Consider the following 24,456-nt stretch of genomic DNA (forward strand, 5'->3'; position numbering starts at 1 on the left):
AATTTTATAAATGTTTAGCTGTTTGGGATAATTTTTGAAGTCCTTGAAATTTTGGTGTACCACAGGGCTCAGTCCTTGGCCCCTTGGTTGTTATTATTCAAAGCCATTTATTTATTATTAATGTGCATATGATGTACACAATGTACATCTCCTTTTCACCCCCAAAACCCTGACGAGCTTTTCGTAAATTCTGAATTTAAAGTTGAGCATTGTATTTCTGTAATAAGTCTATATATATATATATGGATGCCGCCTGTGCCGAAACTCAACGATAATAAAGCCGAATATGTGTCACCGACTGAATGTCAGGTGCCGTTAGATAAGATAGATATGATTTTTATTGCATCGAAACATCCATTTAGGACAGCATACAATATAAACGTGTACATAAAATTTTAACATTATGGCAATTATTACACAAGACACACAATATTTCATCGGAACCTCCCTTGAGGACAAAATACAATATACAAAATATTAAATACAAGTGCAAAAAAGTTGGACGGATACAAAAATATGGGCGGACATAAATTCAAACCCAAAACTCTCCTGGTATGCAGCAGCTATCAAAAAAATCTTCAAAAAATATGACATTTCTGCAACAACAATTTCGAGACAGAATATTAAAAGTTCAATAGAAAGTAAGTTTAACGATGATCTCCTTGCTGAACTTGCGGGCCGAACCATAAACTCAGAACCTTCGGACTGTTCAAAAAGAAATTAAACAACACTCCATAATATCTAGAGGTTGTTAATAATAAGAAGTTCAAAATTGCGATGTCTACTAGACACTGGTTCAATAGCCTGAACCTTCTTGAATTTTCCATATATGGCCGTATAAAATATAGAGCATCTGCCCGGGGCACTATTTAATAGCGCACTGCATGGCGTGTGCCTGGTTTCATAAGTAGGACGTTAAACCCCATTTCATTTCATTTTCGTTACCTTGACAACAGGTGCTTGACATAGAGGTCCGACTTTGGTCCCTTGTACGTAACAGTGGTTCCCGGATGTTATGAAGAAATGTTGACACCTATGTGAGGTAGGTTTATATAATATATTGTAATGGCTAATCTACTATATATATAGGCCGATATATTACAACCGCAGGGATTTAAACTAGAGTGGCCATCTGCGTTGTATTGTTCGTTTATTGTCTATGCAAAACTATTTCTCATAATTTGATATGATCTATCTGTAGCCTATAGCATGGACCTTATAATACAAGGTCCATGCCTATAGTCATAAACTATAGCCAGAAGCTTCCACTGTGACTGTTGTTGAGAAGTAAGCCAGAAAAATACCCGACGGAATAGGAATATTTTAAACGACAAGGTTATGCACTTAAAAGACCCCAAAACGCCCTATTTCAAAATCACAAATCTTATTGGTGACACAATCAATGACTGACCTAAATGGCTTCAATAAAAAATAATTTACATCCTGGTTGAGATTGTATACAAAACAAGCTTTTAAATTTAAACAATAGGTTATATTATGGAGTTGTCTCCCATGATGTATGGAATAGAATAGTATTTTATTGCATCGAACCACCCTTTTAGGCCAATGAAATGAAATGAAATGGGGTTTAACGTCCTACTGTTCTGCTCCTATGCTGGGCTAATGAAGACAAGCATACGCCATACAGTGTGCTATGAGGGAACTTTTGCCCGGGCAGCGGCACTATCGCCTACTCTTATATCGAATTCCAACTGCCAAGGGATCTTTTACGTACATTCCAATGTATACACGGGACCTCGGTGTTTCATTTCATCCGAAGGACTAGACAGCTGTCCTTGTCAGGCCCTCCGTCCTGCATCACTGACAAGGGAGAACCACGCAGGGCAACATACCACTATATGCTATGGCCAAAAATAATAGTACAAATATTATATACGGGTTAAAAACTCAGTCAGACAAAGCATACACACAAGACAGATTAACAAAATAAAAAAAAAAAAAGACAAAATAAAAAAAAATACAAAAAAAATACAACAAAATAAAAAAAAAATTACAACAAAATAAAACAAATCAAATAAAAGAAAAGAAATGCAACAAAATAAAACAAAATAAAATATGCGCACATAAAATGAAATAAAATGGGAAAACAACCTGTCCTGCTCCTACATGGCTAATGAAGACGGGCATTCGCCATGCAGTGTGATATGAGAGAAATTTTACTCGGCCAGCGGCGCTACACCCTACTATTAAATCAATTTCCAACTGCCAAGAGATCCATTACGTGCACGCCAATGTGTACACAGGACTTTATAAGTTTTCTGTTCCATCCAACGAACTAGACAGCTGTATTTGTCAGGCCAGAAAATCCCAATGAACTTCTCGGTCAACACTGGGATCGAACCCACAACGTCCCGGCTAGCGAGTCAGCATCTTACTCACTTAGCCACTGTGGCTCCCTACATAAAATAGATATGTATAATAAAATAGATATGTGTAAATAGCCTAAAACTAATGATCTAGAGAGTTGATTATGGGCTTGTCATGTGAATAAATGTCTAAATAATAATTTATATATATAGAGAGAGAAATGGGGTTTAACGTCCACTCGACCCAAACTAGGTCATTTCGGGACTAACGTATGGTTTAATTTTATTTCAATAATTCACTTGCGCATAGGGGTCTTTAGCAGTGGGAGGAAACCCACAAGGTTGGACAGGCGACCCTACTCCTTGTCACCAATTCGAAACCACGCCAGTCGACTCAATGGCAGACTTTATTATACAGCGCGCGCACGCTAACCATTCAGCCATCCAACCAACCCAATAATTTATATAAAATTTGAAGCCAAAATAAAAACCTGTAATACCTGCTCTACATAATATGCATCTATAATCTAAGCAAATGTTTTGAAATGAATTCTTTCTAGATTTTCATGCATTTTTGTCACAGAAAAATTATTTTATAATTTGTTGAAAGGGTTTTAATCTACACACTAGGGTGACCTGCCCTTCTGCTATGAAAGGGATCAGTGACCCGAATTTGATGTTAGGTGTATAAACACAGGTATTTCCTTGTGCAATAATTTGAGTATTAAGCTATGCATTCAAAATTGGGCTGGCGTACATAATAAAAGGACCTCAATAAAGCAGGTCAAAAGTTCTATTAATAGAAGCTTAGTATCAAACAGCTTTTTCTTAGAAAAGTATATTGCCTCTTTACTTTTCCGGCAAATTGGGTAAAGCCGTACCCTGGATTAGATTGTTTACAAGTCTGTAGCTATGTTAACTAGGCTATTTGCAAGGACCAGTTGATGAAATATTTTAACAGAAGGTAGGTAACTGCTTTCAAATTATCTTGATTTATTTATATAATATAGTTTTATACCTTTGCTTTATCTCAAAGGTAAAAAAAACTCCAAACTATTATAGATAAAGATGTTTCAAATTAAAACGAATGAGCGTCAGTTATGATCTTAAGAAATGTCTTAAAATTGTTTCGTTTTCTGGAGTCAAATGCTAAAAATCAATATATAAAAAGGATACCTCACAAGTTTTAATTAGTAAGCCTGGAGAATAAGAAACCTGTCACAGGCAACATTAGGCACAATTCAGGTGTTGTCAGGTAAAATTCTCCTCTAGTGACTGTGATTTTGTGTGGCACAGATTTGTCTTTATTACATGCAGGGAGTCTTGGTGAGAGAGCGAGAGCGGGCGGGGTAACGTCCACTCGACAATGACTAGGTCATTTTGGGACTTACATATATTTTTAATTTTATTTCAATAATTCGCTTGCGCGTAGGGGTCTTTTTCAGTGGGAGGAAACCGAAGGACCGGGAGAAAACCCATGAGGTTGGGACTAACGTACAACCGGGGAATCAAGACCACGTCAGTTGACTCAATGACAGACGTTATGATACAACGTGCACATACTAACCATTCGGCCATCCAACCCCTCAACGGTGCTGAGAATGGAACTGTTAATATACTCTCCAAAAAAAGAAAAGGAACTTGGGGAAACATTCAGCAGACTTGCTACTTCTGTCTGGGATTCACCTGCTTGTAATCGACCAATAGCGTCGTTGCAGTGGTCTTTGTTCAGATGTGGCATCACTTGGTTCGTTGAGTGTTTACATGTGCAACTGATTTGGAAACCGAGAACCCAGGGATTTTAAAGGTCTTAAAATGCGAAAAGCTCGCGAAGTTGTTAAATTCATGTTTCTTAATGTGCAATCAAGCGAAAACAAATTTAGGCAAAAATGATGACCCGTCACAATTAGTGACTCTACATTAAAAACCAATAATGAATTTCTTTTATCCTTACATAATGACATTAAAAACAAGTAAGATTTATGGAAACAACGACCTCATTCAAAAAAAAAAATGATGATGTTGTACTGAGAACCGTGCCAATTTGGACCACGGAAGTGAGGTGGTCTCGACTGACTCGTTTGACTAGACATTTTTACTTGGCACTTTCAGTGGACGTATCGTGTTGAATTTCCACAATTTTTCAAGTGTTTCATATTTTTTTCATGGAAGGTTCCTATAAGTGGTTAGCGTTTGAAAAAGAGTGGCTTTAGCTATTTTCCTGTATGAGTCAATACTTAAAGCTATTTTTACAAGAAACCAACAAAGATATGAATTTTGATACCCATTAATACATAAAACATGTGATAAGTAAGAGCTTCTAATATAGAGTAGTCAAATCTCTGAAGGGATCCCTGGACAACCACTGGTCCATGTGACATGGAATTAACCAATAAATCTCTTTTGAATTGATGAAGGCATATTTAAGGTTGCAACGATATCAAATTCTGATATCGCCATTAATCATGATAACTGCTTTTGGAATTATCGCGATAAATAAAAGTCTACGATTATCAATTTTATCACGATAATTCTCTTTATCATGATATTTCTCTTTATCACGATAGTTATTTATAATCGTGATAATTGTAATTATCATGCACCATAATAAAGGATTGGTTAGAGGATAGGATTTCTAGTGAAAAATAGGGGGTAATAGCCATCTGTAATTTCTCCTCAGTTTGCAGGTGGGTTCTGTTGTCACTTAATAAGACACTATTTATGTTAATCAATCAGTCCACTACCCACCCATCTAAAGCCTTTATAACATAGTCGACAGCATGCCACATTTTTCTCACCACCAACATCGTTTGGCTTTATCCCAAAATAATTCCACACAACAGACGATGTGTTTGCCTTTGCCGACAAATCAACGACATCAACTTGATCAAGATCATTATAAGCAGTCACTTGTTGTAGGCCTATTTGTATAATAGCATCGGTAGGTGTTTTTTGGACGTTCGACATTTTAATCATTAATTACAGTTTAAATTCTATTCTGTAGCAGCCGACGCACTGTGACCGAGTAAAAGACGAGAAATGGAAAAACCACCGACTCGATTGACCAGTCTTGAATATGGTATAACCGCTGTGTTAGTGTATGTTTTTCAACAATAAAAAATATACAAATTTATTAGTTTGTAAATATCTCATTAATTAAAGTTTAGTCGTATGGTTTTAAATATATGTTCTAATTACTTCTAAAATATTAAAAACCACCCAAAGTATGTTTTAAAAAATCATATCGATGAACCTGAGTGCGGATTCATAACCTGAAAAAAGCGGCTGGATGACTAAGTCGAGTTACTTGGTTGCTTTGTTTTGGCGGGTTAAACAACCAGACGTACAGTACTAACTTAACATTGAAATAAACATAATATTTTCAGTCTTGTTTATCCGGGGATTCGCCGCACCGTTGCTACGGTACACCGATGTCGCGTGCGGCTTTGTTTACAAAATGTGTTTCGGGAACTTTCTCTCACCGATTTTCATTGTATAATTTTACAAGTAGTAATTAAACTATTATTTCGAATTCGATCCGGCCCCCGCACCGGTGAAAATGAACTTTGGATTTATTGCACCGACCTCCGCCCAAAAAAATCCTAAAATACCGGGGATTGCGATTATTCAACTTTGGCCGATACGATATCACTTGAAAAAAAATAATCGCGATAATGCGGCATCCCCGGGGTATCGCTGCAACCTTAGGCATATAGTTATGTTACAAACCATGAGTCACACCAACAAACAAATTGTTTCCACCCCACAAGCTTGCTGGAAGTAAACAATATTAATTACCATTCAAATACCAGTAATTTAAACACCCACATGAAACCTGTGTACTCCACTCTGCTCCTCTCTACACTGTTCCACACTTCACTGCTCCGTATCACTACATACTCCACTACCCACACCACTCCACCCCACTGTGCATTTCCACTCCACTATACACCACTACAAACCTCTACTCAGTTACACACCACTCCACTCCACACCACTCACACCTCTAGTCAATTATGCACCACTCCACTACACACCACTCCATTTCACTACACACCTCTAGTCAACTACGCACCACTCCACTCCTCCACTCCACTCCACACCTCTAATCAACTACGCACCACTCCACTCCTCCACTCCACTCCACACCTCTAGTCAACTACGCACCACTCCACTCCTCCACTCCACTCCACACCTCTAATCAACTACGCACCACTCCACTCCTCCACTCCACTCCACACCTCTAATCAACTACGCACCACTCCACTCCTCCACTCCACTCCACACCTCTAATCAACTACACACCACTCCACTTCTCCACTCCACGGGGATCACGTGGCTAAGTGGGTAAGACGCTAGCTCGCTAGCCTGGAGGTCGGGTGTTCGATCCCTGCACTGGCCGAGAAAGTTCATCCAGGTTTTCCGGCGTGGTTTCCCCTTGTCAGTGATACAGGACGGAGGGCCTGACAAGGAAAGCTGTCTAGTCGTTCGGATGGGACGAAAAACCGAGGTCCCGTGTACACATTGGCGTGCACGTAAAAGATCCCTTGGCAGTTGGAATTCGATATAAGAGTAGGCCGTAGTGCCGCTGTCCGGGCAAAATTTCCCTCATAGCACACTGTATGGCGTATGCCCGTCTTCATTAGCCCAGGTTAGGAGCAGAACAGTAGGACGTTAAACTCCATTTCATTTCATTTCATTTCCTCCACTCCACTCCACACCTCTAATCAACTACGCACCACTCCACTCCACACCTCTAGTTAACTACGTACCACTCCACTACACACCACTACACACCTCTAGTCAACTATGCACCACTCCACTATACACCACTCCACTCCACTACATACCTTAAGTCAACTTCACACCACTCCACTCCACACCACACCACTACACACCTCTATTTAACTACGCACCCTCCACTTCACTGAACTCCACACCAATCCACTCCACTACACACCTCTAGTCAACTATGCGCCACTGTGCTCCACTAAGCACTTCACTATTCACCACACCACTGCACCCCTCCTGTCAACTATGCACCACTCCGCTACTTACCACTCTACTCCACTCATCTATGCACTACTACTATGCACCACACCACGACACATACACACCTCCTGTCAACTATGCACCTCTACGTGATACTCCCTACGCAACACCCCACTCCGCCCCACACCACACCTCACCATTTATGGTTGGCTAGATTATTGTAAATTGTAACTTTGATTAAATTGTTTATTTTCAGTTTCAAACTATTCAATCGTTAAAATGGATTAAACTCAACAACCATAAGTAAATTTTGACTGGATAAAAATGGCCAACAGAAGAAGAGTAATGGAGAAAGCCTTGCAACTGATGATTCAGAAATATGGACCAGATGAAGCTAGTTTAGCAAGACAAACTAATCTATTGTACATTCCACACAATGTTTTATCTTATTTGGCAGACATCAGCGATCCCGAAGATCTAACGGGCGGAAGAGATTTCCATGTAGTAGGGGAAGGCTTTGGATTAACAGCAATTCAGATCAATGTAAGTACAGTTGCAGAAATGAAATGAAATGGGGGCTTGACATCCTACTTTTCCATTCCATTCAGATTCCAGGCTAATGGCAAAGCAGAACAGTAGGACGTTAAACCCCATTTCATTTCATTTCATTTACAAGATAATGAAGATGCCTACATCATTCAGTGTAGGCCATGGGGAAAGGGTAATTTCGAACATAGCACACTGTAATGAAATGGGTTATATGTCCTCATTGTCTGCTCCATCAAGTGGGGATCGGATGGCCGAATGGTTAGCGTGTGTGCGTTACATCATAAGGTCTGTCATTGAGTGAACTGGTGTGGTTTTGATTCCCTGGTTGTACGTGACAAGGAGTATGGTCACCAGGAGTACGGTCGCTTGTCCAATCTGATTGGTTTTCTCTGGGTCCTCCCACTGCTAAGGACCCCAACGCGCACGTAAATTATTGAAATAAAATTAAATCATATGTTAGTCCCAAAATGACCAGGTTCTTGTCGAGTGGACGTTAATCTCTCTCTCTCTCCCTCTCTCACTCTCTCTCTCTCTCTCTTAAATTCTAGATGTCAAGGGTCATTTTATTTTAAGTGTATGCCAATGTGTACTCAAGATGTCAGTTTCTCATACCATACGAAACGAGAGAAAGAGAGAGAGAGAAATGGGGTTTAACGTCCACTCGACACAAACTAGGTCATTTTGGGACTAACATGGTTTAATTTTATTTCAATAATTCGCTTGCGCATAGGGGTCTTTAGCAGTGGGAGGAAACCGGAGGCCCCGGAGAAAACCCACGAAGTTGGACAGGCGACCCTACTCCTTGTCACGTACAACCAGGGATTCGAAAACACGCCAGTTGACTCAATGACAGGCCTTATGATACATCGCGCACGTGCTAACCATTCAGCCATCCAACCTCACTATACGAAACGAATAAAGATCATGTTCATATAGTTTTAGGGGGATTGGGTGGCCGAATGGCTAACCTATAAACGTGTTTACATTAGATTATAAGGTCTGTCAATGAGTCAAATTGTGTGGTTTGGATTCTTTGCTCGTACGTGTCAAAATAAAATTGAACTATGTTAGTCCCAAAATGTCCTAGTTTGTGTTGAATGGACATTAAACACATTAATTCACATGACCTTATAATAATAATATACTGCTATGGTCTCCGATTTAAAAACAGACAACGTTACCTAGCCTATGTTACTCCCCAGTCCAAACTACACCTATACACCAAATTTCAGCCTCAGGACAGCTGTAGCTGCCGACCCTGCTAAACAGACAAACTAACGATCGACAGTCACAAATATAAGTATCTATGGCAGTGGTTCTCAAACTTTTTTTTGCTAAAGGCACCTCTTGGAACACATGAAAAAATAGCGACACATCCGGCTAAATATATATGAAAAATATTTGAATTTTGCAAAATAACATGGCAAGTCTGACGGCATATAACCGTAGACATGGACTAGCCATAGACACATATATGGAATCAAACTTAAATAAAGAAAAACACAGGTGTGAACTTACCAGTAGACACCAGTGAATACTTTTAAATTGGCATCACATGGTTTTCGCAATCTAATTAAAACACAGATCTATATTTCGTTTCGTTTTTTTATTCTTTCAATGGCCTACACTACATGAAGATCTAACAAGTTATAGCGATAGGTCACGTCAGGAGTCAAAAGTACGACTTATGACCCTATGACGTCAGACATTTGACTAACCAATCAGCATTGATGTTACTAGTGGATTACCCACAGTTCCGTGAAAAACACGCCTAAAGCTCGCCGTAACAGACCGTTTCATTGGCTTATCCCTGACACCTTTCAGAACACGAGTTAAATAACAACTCTTCCAGATCCTAGTGTAGTAAAGACAAGTAAAACAAAATTCTGAACTATAAAAACGAAACGTAATAGGATCTAGGTTTAAATCAGATTGTGTTTTTCGCATTTTGTTAGTGTGCCGTTGAAAATTTCAAAGCACACTTAGGAAGATCTCTCGGCACACTGGTTGAGAATCACGTACTGATCTATGGTAACACAAAATCCATCAGTAAGTAGGCCTAAGCCAAAGCATTACTGAACAACCTGTAGGCCTAGAATGTTGAATTTTTCATATGACCTCACAATTCCAAGATGGCCATAATGATGTCATTCTTGGTTCCTGGTTTATTTTGATTGACTGTATTATCTATTTTTTCATTGGCAAAAGAATGAATATCTTAATATCGTTTTAATTACAGGCTATACGTGATAGAAAACGTGAATCAAGTACTACTATGGCAATATTTGAAACTGGCAGTAAAAATGGTAAAACATTTATGGATATTTTGAGTATATGGGTAGAACATACAATAGATGGAATAAACAGAATTGTCGAATCCTGGCCAGGTTAGTTACTTTATTTTATTGAATTACACTGAACACCACATTCTCTCTCAATGTTCTGAATCCACGGGTAAAACATGTGTGAACAGCTCATTCTCTGTCATTGTCCTAAATCCACAGGTAAAACATGTAGTGAACACCACATTCTCTGTTATTGTCCTGAATCCACAGGTAAAACATGTAGTGAACACCACATTCTCTGTCATTGTCCTGAATCCACAGGTAAAACATGTAGTGAACACCACATTCTCTGTTATTGTCCTGAATCCACATGTAAAACATGTAGTGAACACCACATTCTGAATCTATGTGTAACATGTACAATGGTATTTTACTGTAGTGTCTAGTGAGCAAGTCTGGACAAGTCACAGCCATTTTCAGACACAAATTATGACACAACGTATATATAAATTTGTGTCTAACAATGGCTGTTACAGGTGCTTTTATTATGGCTAGCCTGGAGGTCGGATGTTCGATCCCTGCACTGGCTGAGAAAATTCATCCAGATTCTCTGCCGTGGTTGCCCCTTGTCAGTGATGCAGGACGGAGGGCTTGACAAGGACAGCTGTCTAGACGAAAAACTGACGTCCCGTGTACACATTGGAATACACGTAAAAGATCCCTTGACAGATGGAATTTGATATAAGAGTAGGCCGTAGTGTCACTGCCCGGGCAAAATTTCCCTCATAGCACACTGTATAACGTATGCCCGTATTCATTAGCCCAATTCGAAGCAGAACAGAAGGACGTTAAACCCCGTTTCATTTCATTTTATTTTTGCTTTATATATGTTGTTTTATAATTTGTAAGGGAAGAAGTCTGTGGCAGGTGCCAGACTTGGTAGTGACGTTAAATTATTGAATTTCTGACATTCAAATGGCATGAATATAGTCACCATGCATGGGCAACTTTCTCAACGTTATCACAAGGTTATTTTAATGCACTAAAGTCGTGTCCTCTGTCAATTTTTATATGCTAAACATTGGCTAAATAGAGAAGAACCCTATCAAAATTTTGAATTTTTCGATCATGTTTTGCAAAATTGTCTCCCTGTTTGAAAAAGAGAGAGAGAGAGAGAGAAATGGAGTTTAACGTCCACTCAACACAGGTCATTTCGGGACTAACATATGGTTCAATTTTATTTCAATAATTTGCTTGCGTTTAGGGGTCTTTTAGCAGTAGGAGAAAACCGGAGGACCCGGAGAAAACCCACAAGGTTGGACATAATGACCCTACTGCTTGTCACATACAACTAGAGAATCGAAACTACGCCAGTTGACTCAATGACAGACCTTGTGATACAACGTGCATGCGCTACCCCCGCCCCCCTTTCCCCTGTTTGAAAACCAGGTTGAGTTGTTTTGTTGTACAAACTCTGTCACAACTTTATTTCAAAAATTGAATGGAGAGTGGGAGAGAGGATGGATGGGGTGGGGGAGTTGAATGATGGAGGAATGGAGGGAGTGATTGATAGAGGGATGAATGGGGGATGAGGAGATCGATGGATAGAGGGAGGAAGGGAGGGATGACTACAAACTACATTTATTCAGACAAAAGGCTTTGTTTAGGTTGACATGTCTAATAAAGTGTCTTAAATGAAATGTTTTTATAAGATAAAGAATTCTATTTGTAGAGACACTACAAACAAAGACACGATCTGAATCTCAAAATTGTAGCGCAAGAGCCAGCTTCCTGACACCAGTACAAACATCATGGAACTGTGCTTCAACACGGCAATCAAGTCAAAGATCCAGAAGAAATAATCTACCTGCTGAGCATCATGTAAGAATATAATATTTGATTAATAAATATTTCAATGGATTGAAGCAGGTGCTGTGGTGACGTGTTCTTGGTTCATAATGACAAAATAATCTCTGTGTTGATAGACCATAACTTTGTGGATTATGTCCCCTGATTTTACGAAAAATGGCTTTTTTTATTAGCTTGTTTTCTGTCCGACTCTTGCAAAATGTGAGTGTATCTTGCATGGCAACCTCTTACCATCTGATTTAAAAAAACGTTCAAATATATCACTGTTTCACCATAATGATATCTTGAGTTTGAATTTCTTGAAAATCGGCCCAAAACTGACAGACAAATAGCGTAAAAATATGGTATATCAAGGTTGGGGACCCTCTAGAGGTCACAATTTTGATCCGGTTTTAATGAAACTTAAATTTATGTTTATTTCACAAGGATCTCAGATCCTTTTGATATTTGCTCATATTGGTCTGTAACTTCCTGGATTATGGACCCTGATTGTACGAAAATAATACGATTTCAGCTTGTGGACCCTCTAGAGGTCACAATTTTTATTCAATTTTAAAAACCGTTTAGATATATCACTGTTACACCTTAATGATGGATGAGTTTGAATTTCGTGAAAATCTGACCATTACTGCCTGACAAAATGGCCACTCCTTTCAGGCAAATAGTGTAAAAGTATGTAATACCAAGGTTGTGGACCCTCTAGAAGTCACAATTTTTATCCAAATTTTATAGCTCATTCTCTTCCATCTCTTGCGAAATGTGGGTGTATCTTGCATGGCAACAGCTTGTTAATTTAATTTTTGATCTTTTTATCTTCAGAGTTATCTCCACCGACAACCAGGTAACTTGATTGATGAAGACAATGAATCCGTCGTCAGTCAATCAACTAATGTATCCAATGAAAATAACCTAACCGTATGTATAGCACCACAGCGTCCATTTACTCAGTACAGGCCAAACATTGAAAGTCGTGATTGTTCTAACCGAGTTCCTCCACCACCAAGGCAAAGAATTTGCGAACCTGGCAGTAATGCAACAGAAGGCGGAAATATTCCAACTTTTATTCAACAAAATATATCGTTGGGTGATGATGATCCAAGATCTTTGCAAAGTGAAATTACAGATAGCCCAGAAAACACTTTTGAGGACCATCATTTATTTAGTGCTGGTCCGAGTTGCAGATTCATGGAAGATCCGGTGTCTAGATATGAATCCGTTACACCTGATTCTAGACCAACATTTGATCAACAAGTCCATAATTCAACATCTTCATCACCACGTCGCCTTGAACATCACATAGTTGCTCAACATGTCCATAATTCAACATCTTCATCACCACATCGCCTTGAATGTCAGATAGTTGATCAACCACTTCAAGATGGTGCTCATTGTATGCAGAATGTTGGAAATGAATCAGAAATGCCCTTAAATAACAGAAGCTTAAATCAGGAAAAGACCTTAGATATTATATCTAGAAATCAATATACCGGTGAATGGTGTCAAAATAACCCGTTGACACTTGAAGAACAACAGCAACAAAATGGCATGCATCCTTATGAACCATCAACAGTTGCTCCAACAGAACCAGAAGGTAATGACAAAAAATCAATTGAAATGAAACAGAATAGGGTATAACATTCTATTTTTATAGTCCGACTGGTCTAATGAAGACCGGCATATGTCATGCAGCGTGCTATGAGGGACATTTTGCCAAGACAGCGGCATTACAGCTACTCTTATATCGATATCCAACTGCTAAGGGTTCTTTAAAGTGTACACAGGACCTCAGTTTTTGGTCCCATCTAGCAACTATATATTGTCCCTTGCCAGGCCCCCTGTCATGCATCACAGACACGGGAGCACCCCACCGGAAAATCAAACACAGGATCTCCTGGCTAGCAAGCCAGCATCTGACCTACCGAGTCACTGTGGCTCCCAGAAACGGGAGGCATGCATGTAGTATATTGTTTGAAGTACTAACAGGTAGTCTTTGAAAAATCTAAATTCAAGAAACATTGGGCCATACAAAAAAAAAAACAGTGGAGATGCCGATATCACTTTGTCTGTCCGAAGTCTTAGTGTAAATTACGATTCTGTTCTCATCATATATTTTTATTTTGTACATGATATGAAATGAAATGGGGTTTAACGTCCTACTGTTCTGCTCCTAAACTGGGCTAATGAAGACGGGCATACGCCATACAGTGTGCTATGAGGGAAATTTTGCCCGGACAGCGGCCCTACGGCCTACTCTTATATCGAATTCCAACTGCCGAGGGATCTTTTACGTGCATGCTAATGTGTACACGGGACCTCAGATTTTCGTCCCATCCGAACGACTAGACAGCTGTCCTTGTCAGGCCCTAAGTCCTGCATCACTGACAAGGGGAAACCAGGCTGGATTATCTTGTACAAGACCAGAGCTGCTTTACAAGCTGGATATTGGCACTATACAAGTTCAGTAGATTATTAGTCTGATTAAAATATCGATCTATATTTTGTTTCATTTTTTATACTTTCGATGGCCTACACTACATGAAGATCTGACCAGTTGTTTGGGGAGTCGCATCAGAGGTCATACGAGCGACTTTTGACCCTGTGACATCAGTCATTTGAGATTAACTAATCAGCATTGATGTTTCTAGTGGATTACCCACAGTTCTGTGCACCTCACGCTAAAAGTTTGCCGTAACCTACCGTTTCATTGGCTAATCCCTCACATCATCCAGAACACGTCAATGATAACAACTCTTCTAGATCCTATAAAAAAGGAAACGAAATAGGATCTGTGCTTTAAAGCTACAATTTGAATTTCATATTTTTAAGTTATATTTTTAAAATTTATTAAAATAAAGCCTTAAAATAGATCGTATCCATAAACCGTCCTACCTTGTTAAAGAATAATCCTATTAATCCTATAATTCACTATTGCCAGCTGAGAAATTGGCAAAAATATCATTTTCAACTTCAAATTCCAACATTTGAAGGTAGCTAATGCATGGAGGCAATAGAAAAACAAGGGAGGTAATTGTGTTATTTTTTCCTGTGTCAATGATTTTTAAGGGTGGGAAATAATGCCCATGGTCGTATAATAGTGAGTTGATAACCTATTGAGCAAAAGACAGAAATAATTATGTTTTGACTTTCTTAGAAAATATGAAATTATCGCTTTAATCAGATTGAACTATGCTCGGAGTCTTTAATTTTATTTTACAGACCAAGTAAATGAAGTTCAAGTTTTTATATGTGGTGATGATAATGAGAAGAATAGGACCATTGTTGATAAACTGGCGGCAAACTTTTTTCATAAAAGAGTTTCCTTTGTTACTGATGAAGCAATGGGAGTGAAAGGTTTCCCTCCTTTTAGCCCGGAAGAGAGGCAAAAAATAACTGGAGATTCAGAAAAGTTTATTAAAGAAGTTTTCAAAAGTGTAAGTGAAATAATATACTAAATATTGGAAAGTGTTTTCACATTATGACAATATACTGAACGGGGGGGGGGGGGGGGGGGGGGTTAATGGCTGAATAGTTTCATCAAAAGGTCTGAAATTGAGACAAGTGGCGTGGTTTCAATTCCCTTATTGTTCGTGACAAGGAGAATATTTCTCTGTCAAACCTTGGGTGCTCCACGTTCCTCCCATTGCTAAAGACCCCTACGTGCAAGCAAATTATTGAAGTAAAAATGGACCATATGTTAGTCCTGAGATGTTATCTAAATTATTAATACGACATTAATTAACTTATCCAGACCATAATCAACTCTCAATGTCATCGCTAGGCTGCGATATTTACTGGATTAAGATCCCATTTGCTGCTCAACTTTCATTCATGATTTAATCATGAAATGGATAATCGAGATCATGTCTTTTATCGTACCAATTGTATTAATGATGATCGAGGCTAGGCCTAAAATTCAATCGCTAAATTCTTGTATGAATATGACTGAAATTTTCAGCAAATTCCCTTTACATTATCTAGTTTTTAACTATTATAGTGAGAACTGCCAGCTCTTTATCTAATCTCCCATAATGTATCTTTAACATGATACCATAATCAACTCTCGATGCCATCTGATTATGGGTGCAATTTTCAGCAGATTTTAATCCGTTCTGCGGTTCATCGGCCATTGATGATTAACCATAACAACAGTAACAATGACAATCGAGACTACTGTGTTTTTAAAATGAGGATTTCTTAGCTCAGAGTGACATAATTTTACTGAAATTTTCAGCATATTTCCTTTACATTATCTATTTTCTAACTATTAGCGAGAACTGTCAGCTCTTTATCTAATCTTCCATAATGCTAAAGACTACTACGAGCAAGTAAATTGTACCATATTAGTCCCGAAATGACCTAGTTTGTGTTGAATGGACGTTAAACCCCATTTGTCTCTCTCTATCTAAACACCACTACAGAGCAAGTAAATTGTACGATGACCTAGTTTGTTACGAGTGGACTTTAAACCTTTCTTTCTCATTTGTACACATTGAAGTGCACATGAAAGATCCCTTGGCAGTTGGAATTCGATATAAAAGTAGGCTGTAGCGTCGCCTTCATCCTCAGTATCCCCAGTATTCTTATTCCGTTCTACTCCACTATACCCTGGGTTAATCCATAGGGTTTCCACGATTTCAAATTATCTGCCCTGGTCTTGATTGTAGCTAAAGTCTACGAACCAATCAAAAAACAGTTTACAAACCAGTCATTTCGCCTTCATTTTTATAAGGGTAGATAACCATATTCATGTCCATTTACAGAATAATTTATGTAAATAATGTGTATGTTTCTAATTCATTTATATTTTATTGTATCATCAAAATCTGTCGTATGTAGTATGTATAACATCCATATGTTTGACTTCCGTTATTATCATTACTATTCGTTCTTTGTCTGAAATGTTTCATTCTGTTATGGTTATTATTATTGAACATAACTTATCTACGATATCACATCATGTGAACGTAAAATTCTGGGAACGAACAAACAATTCTCAATAAAACTCTTGAACCTACATATATATAAATGTCCAGTCTTCGTTAATATGATATTATATAATTTGTTGTTAATAAATACGCATTTAGAATAATTTGGACTTCTCTCGTTTAGGCTAACTCCAAACCTTGTCCGATGAGAGTTACTTCCCTTTGCCCACTTTCTTTGCAATTAACAATTTATGGGATTGGTCAATAAAAATAGCCCAATCACCAAGGGCAGATAACTTGAAAACATGCCCCCCCCCCCCCATAGATTAACCCAGGGGTTAGTGGAGTAGAACGGAATGAAACCACTGGGGATACCAAGGATGCGCTGCTGTCTAGGCAAAAGTTCCCTCTTAGCACACTGTATAGCGTATGCCCGTCTTAATTGGCCCAGTCGGAGCAGAACAGTAGGATGTTAAACCCCATTTCATTTTATTTCATTTTGTTACTTACAATATCTGTTTTTGTTGTGTTTTGCACATGTTTGGTTTTTTTTACCACATCTTCTCAATTATAATGTCAAATTAAATTCACAATTTAAGATGTTCCTCTTCACTTTTCAGGCAAAATTTGTCCTTTTATTGAAGTCCAAGAGATTTATGGAATATATTTCGGTTCGCTCTAGATCTGAGAATGCTTCTAATCGTAAACATCAAGAACGGCTTTGTGACATATTCTTAATGATTGATGAAGAAGTGAAAGGAAGAAACGGAAGAGAAGGCAGATTGCTCCTGCTAGAAACAGATAAGGAATTACCTCCCAGATTCTTTTCAAAACTTTATGACTGTTTCTTTAAAAGGAACGAGGCCTAAAAAGTAATGACATATCGAAGTAAGCTGAATGGTATACCACAATCACTTTAGATCATAAGGTCTGTCATTGAATCAAGTAGTGTGGTTTGAATCTCACACTGAAACAAGAACTCAAATTATACCATATGTTAGTCCCAAAATGAGTTAGTTTGTGATGTACAGTAGAATCTGTATGAGCAGCCACTCCTATTCAGCAACATCTCCTTGTAAGCGGTCACGATAAATCCCCCCCCCTCCCCCCCGTAAAAATTCTGTTGTTTCATCTCTTTATTCAACGGTCACTCCTCAAACGAAGCCAGCGGTCACTATTTTACTAATAAATTCAACAAAACATCACCCATTCAATGGCCATTGTTGAATGAGTAGTAGTTAATTAACTGGACCCCCACTGATCAGGTAAAAAGAACTGTAAAAATAACAATCAACCCGGGATTATCTGTTAATTAATCCTTTGTTTTATTAAACGACTAACCTGATCATTGTTTTCAAACATAACGACACATTATTTGATACAGATTGAATAAAATAAAAGTACCGAGTTTTGTCACAATCATCTAGTATCTCTTTTTCATTGCCACTGTGTTGTTAAACAGACGTTTTAGCGCCTTCTATAATATTACATACAGAGTTACACCCCCTGTAAATAAGTGGTAAAATCAGCGATGCTTTTTTGTTCGTGTGCTTTTTTGATAAAATACAATTAATTCATCGATTTTCTTCACAAAAATGGATAAATATTATCGAATGCATCACAATGGTAGACAGTAGTATCGAAGTTTGGTACAAAATGACAAGTTTACAGAAGTTATGCCCGATATTTGAGTAAAGAGTTTTCTTTCGGCCCAAGATTCAGCGACGGTCAAATTTACCGATGCAAGTATTGATGTTCGCTTCCAATGCACCCATGCGTAAAAGCACCAAGATTTTATTAAGAGGCCACTCCCCTCAAGCGGTCAGTTGTGAAAATTCCCTTGGGGGGCTGCTTAATGCAGATTCTACTGTATCAAACCTCCCTCTCTCTCTCTCTCTCTCTCTCTCTCTCTCTCCTTTACCTACTAGGAGCGCCCATTATTCATGAAGTTTTATTTCAGGTATTTTTATCCAGCCTAGCGGCCCATTGGACATTAGATTGAATTGCCTGTATGGCCAGTCCACCCTATCCCTATATGCAACTTATCTGAGTGATTTGCATATTTTAAGGCTATCTAAAGAACTCTGATCAGAATGGAACATTAATCTAATCGAATAATGGCAACATACTTTCAAGTTTTGTATTTTTGTATTTTTCCACTGCTATTTTTTTTATTTTTGTTATATGAATTGATGTGCAATTTATATGAATTGAGGTGCCCATTACTTGTTATATAAGTTGAGGTGCCTTTTACTTGTTATATAAGTTGAGGTGCCTTTTACTTGTTGTATGAATTGAGGTGCCTTTTACTTGTTATATAAGTTGAGGTGCCTTTTACTTGTTATATAAGTTGAGGTACCTTTTACTTGTTATATCAGTTGAGGTACCTTTTACTTGTTATATCAGTTGAGGTACCTTTTACTTGTTATATGAGTTGAGGTACCTTTTACTTGTTATATGAATTGAGGTGCCTTTTACTTGTTATATCAGTTGAGGTGCCTTTTACTTGTTATATAAGTTGAGGTGCCTTTTACTTGTTATATCAGTTGAGGTACCTTTTACTTGTTATATGAATTGAGGTACCTTTTACTTGTTATATGAATTGAGGTGCCTTTTACTTGTTATATAAGTTGATGTGCCTTTTACTTGTTATATAAGTTGAGGTGCCTTTTACTTGTTATATAAGTTGAGGTACCTTTTACTTGTTATATGAGTTGAGGTGCCTTTTACTTGTTATATGAATTGAGGTGCCTTTTACTTGTTATATCAGTTGAGGTGCCTTTTACTTGTTATATCAGTTGAGGTGCCTTTTACTTGTTATATGAATTGAGGTGCCTTTTACTTGTTATATGAGTTGAGGTGCCTTTTACTGTTTTTGTATATGCTAAGATTACTATTGCAAGCCTGGAAGGGGGATTGGAGGGGGTCTTGTCGCTGAACGTGACATAGTGTAGGCACCTATCCGGCATATATTTATATTTTATCAGGCTTTGTCAGGCACAATCTCTCTCATTTCTGTTGTTGTGTGTGATACAGAGGCACAATCTCTCTCATTTCTGTTGTTGTGTGTGATACAGAGGCACAATCTCTCTCATTTCTGTTGTTGTGTGTGATACAGATTTATATATTCTCCCTGTTTTTAAGGATGTTTATAATACAAGTTTGACACAAATATTAAGGCCACGTGCAGATTTTGTCAAGGTCACAAGAACTAAACAAGGCTAATGCTAACCCTAACCCGTACCCTAACCCGTAATCTCGTCAACAATCACATGTCCTAACCCTATTTACAGGTGGCCTTAATATTTTGATCTGACCCTATTTCATTAGTGTCAGACATTTTTTCATGTACAACTAGAATTATTACATCCAAACTTGCTTGTGTAATTGTATATATTGCTAATTTTGTATATAATCCAGATATCTGACATGAAATGAAATGGGGTTTAACGTCCTTCTGTCATGCTCCTAAACTGGGCTATGAGGGACATTTTGTTCTGGACAGCGACACTATTGCCTACTTTTATATCAAATTCCAAATGCCAAGGGATCTTTTACGTGCACACCAATGTATACACACGGGACCTCGGTTTTTCGTCCCATCCGAACGACTAGATAATCTAGATATCTACTTGTTGTATATATAATAAACCTGACTTCATGGGTATTAAATCGGTTGCACGATTTACCCGAATCTACCCAAATCCACCCAAATCCACTATTATTTCACTCCTATCACAATAAATTATATTGATTTTTGATAATTTAGTGTTCTTTATGCCAAACATTTTCAATTTAAAGTCGTAGCGTGTTTTGTATCCCAATGTAAGTTTAAAAAATGGAAGTTATGTCCCTTCCATACGAAGACCAAACACGTATGAATTGTCATATTTGGACACAAGAAGACTGATTTTAAACACTGTAACCTGGGTATCATTTAATCTTATGTATCTAGCAATAATTTCTTAAAACATTCATTCAATATCACAACTTTGTTTGAAAATTCGTAAAAATCATTTAAAATCATCTAATTTACAAGTGTTTAATTTCTCGATCACTGTTCAATAATAAACAACCCAATTGATTATTGATGCATAGTGATTAAATTTTAAACAGGGGCCAGGAAATTGGAATAAAATTGAATGAATATTAAAGAAATATATGTTACATACACAAGATTAAATGATACCTGTGTCACAGTGAAAGTACATATATATGACATATTTAGCTAAAGGAATAGTGGTATATTATAAACGATGTAAATGATTGTGATGTATACGGTATGTTGAATTAATTGTGGATTTAGGTAGATTTATATATTACGCCTTCCAAAATTCATGGAAAATCACGTTTTGAGGGACATTTTGAGGGGCATTTTGACACAAACACCCAAAGATTTTAAATTAAAAATGCTGTTTCAAAATTTTGCTCATCGAACATATTTGGTTAGGGTTAACAGAGGCCAGACTGAAGTCATCAGAAGTCGCTGTCTGTCTCAGGAAACAAGGTCAATAAGTTTCCAGTCCCTTTAATGAACTTTAAATATGAATATTTCATACGTTAGGTGGGATATCATGTTCAGAATGATATTTGAATAGCGTGGGTTAATCCGTAAAAATATAAATATATTTTGTCCGAAAAATGCAAATGATGATCTGTACCTTTAATTCGAGTTTAGAAAAAAAAAAAAAAAGATTGGTGACCCTGAATAATTTGTGGCGTTGAAGAAACTTGAAATACAGGTTTATCTCCAAAAAAGATCTCAATTCCTTTCGATATTGGCATGTATCAGATGGAAACTTCATGGATTATGGCCCCTGATTGTAGAGGTCACAATTTTTATCCAATTTAGATGTAACTTGAAATGTTGGTTTATAACCCAAAGATCTCCATTCCGTTCAATATTTGCGCATATCAGATGAAATTTCCTTGATTATGGCCCCCTGATTGTATAAAAAATCACATTTATTTAGCTCGTTCTCTTTCTGTCTCTTGCAAGATGTTGCCGTATCTTGCATGGCAACTGCTTATTTGTTATGGTATGGATTTTTTTAGGATATTTGTTATGGTTGGGAGAAAAATAGATCAAAATAAAATAGATTCTGTTATGATTTTACAATTGTTATTAATATTTGTTATTCAATAAAATAATTATTTTTTATAAAATTCAAAGATACATTCCTTAGAGTATAATTAGGTCAATTATTTGACCTTCAAAAGTTATTTTTAAAGATGCATTATGTAAGAGCTAAATCTGGCTATTGTAGTTGGCTTTAAAGTTACAATTTCATATTTTCTAAGAAAGTCAAAACATAATTATTTGTATGTCTTTTGCTCAGTAGGTTGTCAACTCACTATTATACGATCATAGGTTATCTTTCTCACACTTAAAAATCTTCACACCCGAAATAATAACACAATTACCTCCCTTGTTTTCATATTTCCCACCATGGAATAGCTATCTTCAAACATTTGAAGTTGAAAATGATATTTTTGCCAATTTCTTAACTGGCAATAGTGAATTATAGGATTAATAGGATTATTCTTTATCAAGGTAGGACTGTTTATAGATACCATCGATTTGAAGGCTTTATTTTAATACATTTTAAAAATATAACTTAAAAATATGAAATTGTAACTTTAAATCCTATATAAATTATTATTTTGATATTTGTTCACAAGATTAGAACACAAATAAGATTATAAAAAATTAACAATAACATGGATAATCAAGACTTATTCTCAATTGTCAAGTACGGTTGTTACAATAATAAACAATCTAAGATACATCTTTAAACAAAAATAACTTTGCTCAGAGTAAAGTAACTGAAAGAAATTTTCAATATATTCATTCTTCATTATCTCTTATAGCAAGAACAGTCAGCTCTTTATCTCAATCTTACATAATGCATCTGTTTGATAAACATGAAATTACATTCAAGTATTGAAAGTTTTACACACAAGAAAATACACATTATGGATGTTGCTTTATGTACTAGATGTTTGATACCCAATAAAATACATTTTTTGTATATAACTTTATGTAATTGTATTAAAGATACATTATGTAAGATTTAGATAAAGAGCTAGCCATTCTTGCTATGATAGTTCGAAAATAATTTCAACCACCGTACTGGTTGATCGAAGCTAAGTCTCGGTCCTCCATATTTGATTAAATCAAAGTATCGCTGAACCATTCTAATCTATTTAATATCGGAGAAATCTGATGCCATCGAGAGTTGATTAAGGCCTGGATCAGTTAATTAATGTCTAATTAATACTTTAGAAAACATTTCAGGCCTAAAGAAAGACCTGCAATAGGCAGATTTAGCTCCTGCATAATGCATGTTTAAACGTTTTGTATATGTAATGCATGAAAATACATGTAATTATTGTATGTTGCTTTGTGTAATTGTATTAAATGTTCTGTATATCATGCATGAAAATACATGTAATTATTGTATGTCACATTAAAGATGCATTATGTAAGATTTAGATTAGATAATGAACTGCAACTCCTCTTGTTCTTGTTCTTCGTGGGTTTTCTCCGGGTCTTCTGGTTTCCTTCATCTGCTGGGGGATTGGATGGCCAAATGGTTAGCACGTGCACGCTGTATCATAAGACCTGTCATTGAGTCAACTGGCATGGTTTCGAATTCCCGGTTGTACGTGATAAGGAGTAGGATCGCATGTCCAACCTCGTGGGTTTTCTCCGGGTCCTCCGGTTTCCTCCCACTGCTAAAGACCCCTACGCGCAAGTGAATTATTGAAATAAAATTGAACCATATGTTAGTCCCGAAATGACCTAGTTTGTGTCAAGTGGAAGTTAAAACCCATTTCTGTCTCTCTGTCTTGCAGGCGATTAACGTTCGAAAAAAGTCTAAGGTTCTGCCAGTTCAAGTTGGATGGACACAAAACTTGGCACATTTGCGGGGTTGGGCGGACCGAAAACAAAAATAAGACAAGTTGGGTGCAATATTACCCTTGGTGGAAGTAGATGGTAAAATCTTGATTCTAAAGTCACTAAATGGAGTTTAGCGTCCTACTGTTCTGCTCCAAATGGGAAAACAGGGATACGTCTGGACAGCAGTGTTATTGCTTACTCTTATATCACATTCCAACTTTCAAGGGTTCTATTACAAGACTTAGGTTTTTCGTGCCTTCCGAAGGACTATACGTTGTCTATTGCCAGGCCCTCTGCCGTACAAAACTGAGTGCTGTCAAGATGAATTCTCTCGGCTTGCACAAGTATTGAGGCTAGAACCTCAACGTTAACCAGCCAATATATCTTACTCACTGAGCCACTGTGACTTCCCTTGATTCTAAACACTGGTAAGTCCACTAAGCAATTGTACTACCTTGTGTAGTATCAAGGACAGCTGCCTGGTCATTTGGATGGGACAAAAAATAAATGAGGTCCTGTGACACATTGGCGTGTATGTAAAAAATCTATTGGAAATTGGAATTCGATATAAGCGGAGGCTACAGTGCCTCTGTCTGGGCAAAATA

At 37.4% G+C, this 24,456-nt stretch overlaps 1 protein-coding gene across 2 annotated transcripts; it reads left to right on the top strand.

The window, feature by feature from the left end:
- The first annotated feature begins 941 nt into the window (after positions 1–941).
- On the top strand, positions 942–23,462 carry LOC126824027 (uncharacterized). Of its 2 annotated transcripts, none has more exons than XM_056101574.1 (7): positions 942–1,042; positions 7,576–7,862; positions 10,108–10,255; positions 11,886–12,034; positions 12,842–13,613; positions 15,239–15,453; positions 17,568–23,462. In XM_056101574.1, the coding sequence occupies exons 2-7, from the start codon at positions 7,644–7,646 to the stop codon at positions 17,814–17,816; spliced, it is 1,752 nt and encodes a 583-aa protein (XP_055957549.1). In that variant the 5' UTR covers positions 942–1,042; positions 7,576–7,643; the 3' UTR covers positions 17,817–23,462. The 2 variants fall into 2 exon arrangements, with proteins under 2 accessions (XP_055957549.1, XP_055957548.1); XM_056101573.1 differs by lacking the exon at positions 942–1,042 and adding an exon at positions 3,090–3,291.
- Positions 23,463–24,456: the final 994 nt, after the last annotated feature.

The sequence above is a fragment of the Patella vulgata genome, chromosome 6, assembly GCF_932274485.2.
Source record: "Patella vulgata chromosome 6, xgPatVulg1.2, whole genome shotgun sequence".
Lineage (NCBI taxonomy): Eukaryota > Metazoa > Mollusca > Gastropoda > Patellidae > Patella > Patella vulgata.

Coding starts and splice junctions, on each gene's coding strand:
- LOC126824027 (XM_056101574.1), top strand. CDS start 7,644: ATGGCCAACAGAAGAAGAGTAATGGAGAAAGCCTTGCAACTGATGATT. Junction 10,256..11,885: donor AATTGTCGAATCCTGGCCAG/GTTAGTTACTTT, acceptor TTCTATTTGTAG/AGACACTACAAACAAAGACA. Junction 15,454..17,567: donor TTAAAGAAGTTTTCAAAAGT/GTAAGTGAAATA, acceptor TTCACTTTTCAG/GCAAAATTTGTCCTTTTATT.